The 9,505-nt window shown below is 34.9% G+C and overlaps 2 protein-coding genes across 2 annotated transcripts; both read right to left on the bottom strand.

Moving 5' to 3' along the window:
- Positions 1 to 5,236: 5,236 nt before the first annotated feature.
- On the bottom strand, positions 5,237 to 6,790 carry LOC114304918 (MLO-like protein 14). The gene is made up of 3 exons (XM_082889663.1): positions 5,858 to 6,790; positions 5,409 to 5,466; positions 5,237 to 5,298 (listed from the first exon to the last, which is right to left on the bottom strand). The coding sequence occupies exons 1-3, from the start codon at positions 5,981 to 5,983 to the stop codon at positions 5,237 to 5,239; spliced, it is 246 nt and encodes an 81-aa protein (XP_082745789.1). The 5' UTR covers positions 5,984 to 6,790.
- Positions 6,791 to 7,199: 409 nt separating this feature from the next.
- Positions 7,200 to 9,190, bottom strand: LOC114260598 (uncharacterized). Its single transcript, XM_082888278.1, has 7 exons — positions 8,789 to 9,190; positions 8,464 to 8,667; positions 8,295 to 8,384; positions 7,985 to 8,089; positions 7,510 to 7,911; positions 7,349 to 7,429; positions 7,200 to 7,269 (listed from the first exon to the last, which is right to left on the bottom strand). Exons 1-7 carry the CDS (start codon positions 9,107 to 9,109, stop codon positions 7,216 to 7,218), a joined length of 1,257 nt encoding a protein of 418 aa, XP_082744404.1. The 5' UTR covers positions 9,110 to 9,190; the 3' UTR covers positions 7,200 to 7,215.
- Between the last annotated feature and the right edge of the window lie 315 nt (positions 9,191 to 9,505).

Below are 9,505 nucleotides of genomic sequence, written 5' to 3'. Positions count from 1 at the left end.
AGTTTTTTTTTATCACAATTGGAGGTGTCCAATTGTGGTTTTTCTATGTAAAATCATTGTGTCGATTTGTCTTGATTGTTTGATTGGGATTGTTATGTACTGCTTAAAATTGATACATAATCACAAATCAACATCTAGGGGATTTCTAGATTTTTCACAATTCTTATTTCTCAAATTAATTAGTTTTAAAACTAGAAACAAATGTCTGTTCTACTTTACCTACTGCATTTTGGCATAGGAAAAAACATGTCGTTACTTTACCATATATTAAAAATTTCAATGAAAGACAAATCCCTACTAAATCTCGACCTATTCAGATGAATCATGAATTACTTGAAATGTGTAAAAACGAAATTAATGAATTATTAAAAAGTAGGATAATTAGCCCAAGTAAATCACCATGGTCTTGTCCTGATTTTTATATTAATAAAAATGCTGAATTAGAAAGAGGTGTCCCTCGCCTAGTTATCAATTATAAACCATTAAATAAAGTTTTAGAATGGATCCGCTAATAAAAAAGATTTGATTAAAAGATGAAGTCAAGCTGTTATTTTTAGTAAATTTGATTTAAAAAGTGGATTTTGGCAAATACAAATTCATCCTAAAGGTAGCTATAAAACTGCATTCACTACACCGTTTGGTCACTATGAATGGAATGTCATGCCATTTGGATTAAAAAATGCCCATAGTGAATTCCAAAACATAATGAATGATATTTTTAACCCATTTAGTCATTTTTCTATTGTCTATATTGATGACATATTAATCTTTTCCCAATCCATAAGTGCACATTGGAAACATTTAACTGCATACTATTAAAAGTCATGGTTTAGTCATTTCTGCTCCTAAGATTAAATTGTTTCAAACTAAAGTCCGATTTTTAGGATATGATATTCACCAAAACACTATTTTACCTATTAGTCGCTCCATTGAGTTTGTGTCTAAGTTTCTTGATGAAATTTTGGATAAAACCCAATTACAACGATTTTTAGGTTCACTTAATTATATTGCTGAGTTTTATAAAGACCTTAGGAAACCTCTGTTTGATCGATTGAAAGATAATCCTTCTCCTTGGTCTTCTGTTCATACTTCTATTGTTAAACAAGTCAAACAATATGTTAAATCTCTTCCTTGTCTTGGTATTCCTACTGACAATTCATTCAAAATTATTCAAACTGATGCTTCTGATATTGGTTATGGTGGCATTCTTCTTCAGAAAGTCACTCCTCAGTCATCTGAACAAATTGTTCGTTATCACTCTGGTATTTGGAATAAAGCACAATTAAATTATAGTACTATTAAAAAAGAAATTTTATCTACTGTTTTATGTATTAGTAAATTTCAAGATGATATTTTAAATCAAAACTTTTTACTTCAAGTAGATTGCAAATCTGCTAAATATGTTTTAGAAAAAGATGTTCAAAATCTTGCCAGTAAGCAAATTTTTGCTCGTTGGCAATCTATATTAAGTATTTTTGATTTTGATATTGAATATATACCTGGTTGTCAAAATTCTATTCCTAATTTTCTTACCCGAGAGTTTTTACAGGGGGGATAGGGATGGCTACTCCTTTTATCTCTTACCATAAAACCCAAATTACCTATTACACTACCTTGATACACCAAACTGCTCACCGTATTGCTCGACTAAAATTAGCTAAGAAAACTACTAGACGTGCTCAATATATTATCTACCATCAAATACAAGCTCATCGCCATTTACTTGCTGATTATTACAACTGTTTAGATTATCATCAACAATACTTAGATCTTCTAAGTGGTTATTAATCTTTGTTGCTAACCTTTCTTTCTATTCAACAGATGTCTCGTCCCAGGCCTCCTTCCAAAGCCTTGGTCCCATCTAGTCAACCTTTTGTTCCTCCTCCTTTGGAGTTAGTAACCCAATACCATCCTATTGAAATGATTAACCGTTACCAAGTCCTTGGTAACATTCCTAAAGCTAGCTACACTTCTGCTTTGGCTACTAATCTTTTTGCTTCTTCCAACCAAGCAGTTACTCCATATCCTCCTAATCCAATTAAAACTGCCCGTTCTGATTATGTTAAATCAACCACTACTAATCTGTTCTTCAAAGAACCCAGTCACCCAAAGAGCCAGTCGGTTAATGACTTGGTTAAATCTTATTTTCCTCCTGGATGGAATTTTGTTCCCATGCATCCAGCAAAAACCATTACTTTCTATAGAGACATCCTATTCAACCACCAATCGATTGTGATTAAACCTATCTATGATTGCACCTACACTAGTGAAGTTGTCTACCACTCCCTTTACATTCACAATATTGTTTCCCTAGCTGAATGGGGTCCTCCTTCCCAGCTTCGAGAATTGCCTAATAACTCTTTTCAATATAGTTATTATGACTATATTGATGCCTGGTTTAAAATATTTCTATATCAGACTGAAACCTTTAGCCATTCCTGGTTCATTCAGTTTGATCAAAAGCTTAAATCTGAATTTCCTACTTGGTTTCTGAGATGGTGGACTCATTATGACGCCATTTCGGATATCTTCCCAGCTATTATGCTGGAACATGCTAACTATTTTTCAACTGTTTTCTCCTTCTCTACACAACATAAGAAGTTCCCTCAATTGCTAATTTTTATATCCAAATACAAAATCCCTTGGATATTTAAATGGCACTATGGCATTTCTAATGATGTGGTTCAAAGGATACATACGGTTAAATGGTGGGATAATTACAAAATTCCCCGCATTATTGAACTTGTTCAAACTGAGTCCCCGGTTAATATTCATGCTCCTACACCTGCCATGGTTAAAGCTCAGCAGAACCCAACTGCTTCAATTACCCAAGGAAGCCAACTTCCTATTATTAATCTTGGAAGCCCAACTTCGAGTTCTTCGAAGCCCATGTCATCCAAGTTAAAGGCTAAATCAAAGGATAAATCATCAACTGCTAAGCCCAGCTCTGCTCAGCCCACATTAAAGGATAAAACAAAGCCCTCATTTGTTAAAGCAAAGTCCAAGACTAAACCTGCAGCTCCTGTTAAGCCCAAGGTTAAGCCTGGATCAGCCAGTGATCAACTGCTTCAAATGGCCCGTCTCTTAATGGATCAAGCCCAAGCCCAATTAAAAGATGAACCTTCTGATGATGAACCTCCTGTACCGGCCCAAAAGTCCAGTTCAGAAGAAAGTTCAGACAGTTCAGCCTCTTCTGAAGGATCAACTACTCAAAACCCATATGGACTCGAGTTCCAAGATGCTCAGGACCCATATGCCTAGTCAGTCCTGCAATGGATTCCATATAGATACAAATTAGTTTCAATTAATACTCTTTTGAAAAAAGCTGCCAATTTGTATTTTTATTGATTCCTTTATTAAAATGTTTCCACCGAGTAATGAATAGTAAAAAGTCACTATTCACTTTTACTGTTCATCACTCAATCAATCTGCTAAAAGCTGCATCAACTTTTGTCAATCAACCGAAAGCTTCTGACAGCCTGCTGTTGCCCATGTGCTGCCAGCTACTTTCCTGCTAACCCAAGTCACATGCTGCATAGTTTATTTTTCTTTCTATAAATTGTAATGGTTAATTCATTTGTTCTCAGAGGTTAAGAAAAAACAGAGCGAAAAAGAAGTGCTCTTCTGCTTATCTATTCACCTATTCATCTGTATTTCAAATTATGTATTTTGAAGCAATCTAGTGCTACATCTGTTAAACAATTGTAAGTTATTTTGATTAAAATCTATTTTATTTAATTTTGTGTGCATATTGCTTATCTATTCACCTATTCATCTGCATTTCAAATTAAATAAAATAGGTGGAGGAGTAATAAATTATTATTATTGTTATTATTGTTATTATTATCATCAAATTGAAGAGGTAGAGGAATAGAGGCTTTTTTTTTATAATAAAAAATTCTAATTTTAGCTTTCTATTAACAGATCACGTTGTTGTTGTTGTTGTTGTTGTTATTATTATTATTATTATAATATGAATAATCTATATAGAGACTTATAAAGTAAATGTATCAAATTATTGAAGTGGGATTTTTCCCAATTTGAGGGCAAGACAAATGACCTTTTACTTGAGCTGCCGACCTATTAATCATAAGATCAAGTCACAACAAACATTGCTGGAAGTTGGACTTTTAGTGGCGTTTAAAAAACGCCGCTATATCTATCAAAAACGCCGCTAATTCCTTTAGTGGCGTTTTGTACCAAACGTCGAAGCTGCGGCCGTCGCTGTATCTTTGCGACGTTTTAAAAACGCCGTGATATTAGTATAGGAGGCGTTTTAATAAACGCCGCCAAATGTCCCACTATACACTTGCTGACGTCACCAACAATATTTAGCGACGTTGTGAAACGCCGTGGTATCTGTTTTCAAAAAAAATTGACAGTATAGAAGGCGTTTGTAGAAACGCCGTCATATCCCCTTTTTTTTTTTTTAAAAAAAATTGTACTAATTTTTATTTGATTGAATTAAAAAAATACCTGTTTCAAATAACAAAAAATGAAACATTAATTCAGTTTCTTATTCAATTAATATCCAACTTCCATTCAAATACAATAACTCCCATTGAAATAATAAATGAAGCATAAAATAATCACTTGACAAAAAATAAAAAGAAGAAAGCACAGTCTCAATGAACTCAATATGACTGAACTGTATGTATATGATAAACGAAAGTCAACTAGTATTATCCTTCACTCCCTAATAGAAAAGAAAATCACAGACAAAATAATTTGGAACAGCAAAATTTTAAGACTTCTATGCTGATAAGGTTCCAAAAATATAAGAGAGTCCAAGACCAAGGGGGCTATCATGGATACAATAGTAGGTAACCCTTTTCAGCTATGGAGAAAGTACTGGCTAGCCTGTATTCAATTCTGTTATACAGAGATTTCCCATCTAAATTGTCAATCAATGGTTTTGCAAGTAATCAAAACTCAGGCTGCTGACAGTAGTAAGGGGCCTGCATGACAGTCAAATGAATTGGAATTCATTAGATTTAGATACAGAAGTTGCACAAGGAAACAACGAGGAAACAGGTGGAATAGAATTTAACTTCCAATTCTGTTATTTTGAATAGTAAGGGGCCTGTATTCAATTCTGTTATTTTGAATAGTAGTAAGGGGCCTATATTCAATTCAGGCTGCTGACAGTAGCATTATATGGTGAAACTCAGGCTGCTAACAGTAGTAAGGGGCCTGTATTCAATTCTGTTATTTTGAATAGCAAAGTAACGGTGTTTCACCATATAATGCTTGACGTAGCCGTGAGAAGGAGAGATATGAAGCCTAGTAACATCAATTCTGAAGATAGAAATCCAGTAAGTGCAGCTTCAAGATGACAATTACCAAAAAAGTACGCATACGAAAACATAAATTTTGTGAGGATTAACATAGAAATTAATGCCAAATACCTTCTTTCATTTTCTCTACTGCTTGAAGCAAAGGCTTTCTATTGGTTTTCCGCAACCACTGGAATGAAAGAAGGAACATAAGCTCATCAGAACAAGCTCCAAAAGTGATTCATCTTCATAAGTTTATTGATACTACAGTGAACATATTGAACTAATTTCGCAATGAATACAAAAAAAGGCAAGAAAATACGCTGAAAGGGAAATGGTACATGTAGATTAAAACCAATCACATGAAAATCCAAGTTCATCATCATCACAAAAAAAAATCCAATCCTGAAGTCATCATCATCGAAAAAATTACACACAAACAACAACTCAACAATGCTCATCCTCTAATTACTTGCGATTGGCAGCAACAAATGGGTCTTCTTTGTTTGGTAAATTTGCATAAAAATCAAAGATTCAGAGCTAAGATGATAGAAAATAAGAAATGCCGAATTTCGACTTACATTACTTAGGCGGTGAATGGATCGCTCCACCACCAAGGAAACAGCAACAAAGACTGTCAAGACAGAAGCCACAGACCATGTTGGTGTTAACGCCAAAGACCGCATTTCTGCTCCATTTTCTGCCATTTCTCCAGATAATTTTCTTCTTACAAACTGTACACTCTAAATTCAATTGCTTCCTCAAATTCCCTGACTTTTAACTAATCTTCAGAGATTCCAAGTATGTGCTTTAGAACAAATTTCAGTTCCCATATTTCAGGGGGGAAAAAAATCTAAAACTTAACTTAATGATGCTCAACTGTGATCTGTACTCTTCTTTCACTCATGAATTCTAATCTGCAACTTTCACTAGGATTTAATGGGCTTCCCCAATTGAAAACCCTAACTCAGTGCAATTTTAGAATTGACATTGACTAGGTGTTTCTCTGTAGTGAAGCTGTGATACTCTGCTCTTCTTCTCTATTCTGTAAACAGCTCTCTCTCTCTCTCTCTCTATGTGTACCTACTTCTTGTGGTTTTATTACATTTTGAGGAACAATGAGAGAAGGCTAGTGACTGGAAGTACCAGATTCATTCTCTCCAAATGTCCAATCTACTTGACCAACCACAGCTGATTCTTCAACGATTTCAATTGGTGTGCACTACCAACTCTCTCTCTCTCTCTCTCTCTCTCGACACTCAAATCGAAAAAGGAGTCAAATTTACACGTATGGGTTCAACAACTGCGTCTCTCAGCGATTTCCAGGACTTTCGGTTGTTCTTTTCTTCTTTAAATTACTCCTCAGAAAAATAAAGCTCTCTCTCTCTCTCTCTAATTGGCGGAATCGATTGTTCTTGTCATAACACAACAATGGACCTCCACCAGAAGTGATCTGTATCTCTCTCTCTCTCTCTCCCTCTCTCCTCACTCTGCTGCTGAGAGGGGGAGAGAGAGAGTAATTTAATGGAGGTTGGTAGTTTTGAAATACCGTTACTTTTCTATTCAAACATCCTATTTAACGCCGTTTCCATTGTTCTAGTCGATGAAACACCGTTATATAGGTTCACCGTTAATTCTCCCAATCCATTCATTTATTAGAAACACCGTTACTTTTCTATTCAAAATGACCATATTACCCCTTTAAACTAATAAGTTATTTAAAGAATGCATATGGTGATGGTTTGGTGTCATTTTTTGTTTTGTCGCCACAACCTCTTCTTTCTTCCTACAAATAGGATGGGGAAAAAAAAGGGAGAAAGAAAAATAAAGGGCAAGATAAAAGAAAAGAAAATAGAAAACTTGTCAAGATAAAAGATAAACTATTGATTTATGAATATTATTATCAGCTTAAACTAGTGATGTTAGTACTTTTACCTTATTAGTTCTTCTTCTTCTTCTTCTTTTTCTTCTTCTCTTTCTTTGAAAGGTGAACCTATATTTAATCAGAACAAGTATTTTAATTAATAAGATATTGTATTGTCAATAAAAACTTTGATTAAATGATTGCTCACCTCTTGGGATGAAAATGCATGAGATTGTTGTTGATGTGACATTGGCCGTACAGTGGGATGACTACTAAGTGAATCAACAACCTATCATTCAATAAGAGGCTTAAGTTGTATAGTAGCTCTGGGCAATTTAAACTAATAACTAGTAAAAATAATGAAAATACCTGCTGCCTATGTAATGGGTTCGAGGGTGCAACAGCTGGTGCAACGGGCACGCCCGCAGCTTGCAATTGAGATTCCAAAATCTCAATTCGTGACTGAAAATCTGCGCGTATAGCTTGAATTTGTTTCTCCATTACGTCATTCATCTTCGACTCTAACTGCATTTGATACCGTTGAAGTTGCTCTTCAACTTGTTCTTGAACTCGAGTTTGGAAGATATGATTCTGCTCTTGTGACTGCCTATATCTACCTCCAAAAACATCGGTGGGGGATGGTCCCAATCCAAACGTCCGAACACGACCAGGTCGCTCCGGCCCCATAACTTGTGTGAAAATCTGTTCATTTAATGCAGCAGGGTCCGAAGAAGATCCCTCCATGTGCTCCGTTAGCTCATTCATTTGAGTCTGCAATTTTGAATTCAATAATTAGCATCCAATATAAATCATATTAAAAGTCTAATAAAGTAGTATCACATACCATAACTTCATTAACTGAATCACTATTGGAAGTACCATCTTTCATGTATGCGGCCATCCACACCTGTGGCCGACTAGCAGGAACCCCATTGTTTTTCTTTGTCTCCTGTAAATAAAAGATAGATAAAACAAAACATGTAAGACAAAGATGAGAAGATGAATTTTAAAGATAATAAATTTCAATCTTCAATCTTATACATATTAAACTTAATTTAGTTTAGTTATAAGTTGAGCTAGCTAAGTTATAAGTTGTTTAACTTAAAAACTTAACAAATTTCAAAATATGTCCAAGATGTAATGTCTAATTATACCTCCACTCGAACTATTGAGAAAGGCTTTCGGCCTGTTCGATGATGCAGTGTCTTCTTCTTCCGGATTTTTCTATTCTTCTTACTTGATTTCTGTTAAATATGAAATTCATTTGAGATATTATCAAAAATTATCATATATAAACATTTTTTCACATAAATAAAATTGTACCGATGCACTCTGAGTGCCCCAGTGGTAGACCAAGGCCCGCCACTGATCCTCATGTACTCTATCCGGTCGATGAGCCAACCTTTCTGCATCATTCTTGAAGGGTGTGTATCCCATATTTTTCACGCGACTTTTCCAATCTCTCCATTTCTTCCCAAATGAAGTCATTATTGTTCTCTTCATGGAATCATCTGCATTCGTATGAGCCTGCATTACAATTATACACACTTGTAATATGCAATGTCAACTACACTTGTAATATGCATTTCATATGGAATCCAATTGTAATATGCATTTCAACTTATTTTATATTAAAGATCTGGATTACCTTTATCTCCCTCCATATGTTATCTTTATTTTGCTGTGGGACATAATGCCAAGTCGTAAAAGTGAGTGGTGCAAGACTCCCATCTCGTGCCAGAACGCCCAAATGTGAAGCAAGGGGTGTGCATCCTTCAACTACTTGATTCAACTCATTTGAAACAAGTTTTAAAATGCCATCATCTGAAGTACCCCATTGACCATGTACATATGTGGGACCCCTTGTCTGTTTTTGTGTGGCTTGACTTGAGCTAGGACCTATAAAAAAACAGCAAGAAAATGTAAATGTGCAAAGCAGACCATAAGCATACTTTGCAAACAAATGCATAGGTCTCAGTTGAAGAAAAATAACAGACGTTAAAGCGAATTAGCCAACATCATGAAATCATAGATGAAAGTAACTTTACCAATTGTTAGTACTCATTAATCCTTATTTACTTCATATCATCACCTCTTAATGGTAAAATATCAAAGGGATATATTTAGAAGCTCCCTGCAATTCACTTCATGAATAAACAAATTTCAGTTGTTCAACTAAAAATTCCCAAACCTCCTCTCACAAATTCCAAGCATTCTCAAACATGTCACTACCTACAAATCTATTCACTTGCAATCTAATTAACCATGGGAAATTTGCAGCCCACTGCCCACAAGTATGCTTCTATTTGCATAAGTGATCACAAACAAAAGTTGTAGATGCTAGTCATGTAACCATATTCAGTGC

The sequence above is a fragment of the Camellia sinensis genome, chromosome 9 (genome assembly GCF_055761805.1).
Source record: "Camellia sinensis isolate YWXY chromosome 9, ASM5576180v1, whole genome shotgun sequence".
Classification (NCBI taxonomy): Eukaryota; Viridiplantae; Streptophyta; class Magnoliopsida; order Ericales; family Theaceae; genus Camellia; species Camellia sinensis.
Note: the sequence above shows the minus strand (reverse complement) of the source record. Positions and strands in the feature narration are given on the sequence as shown.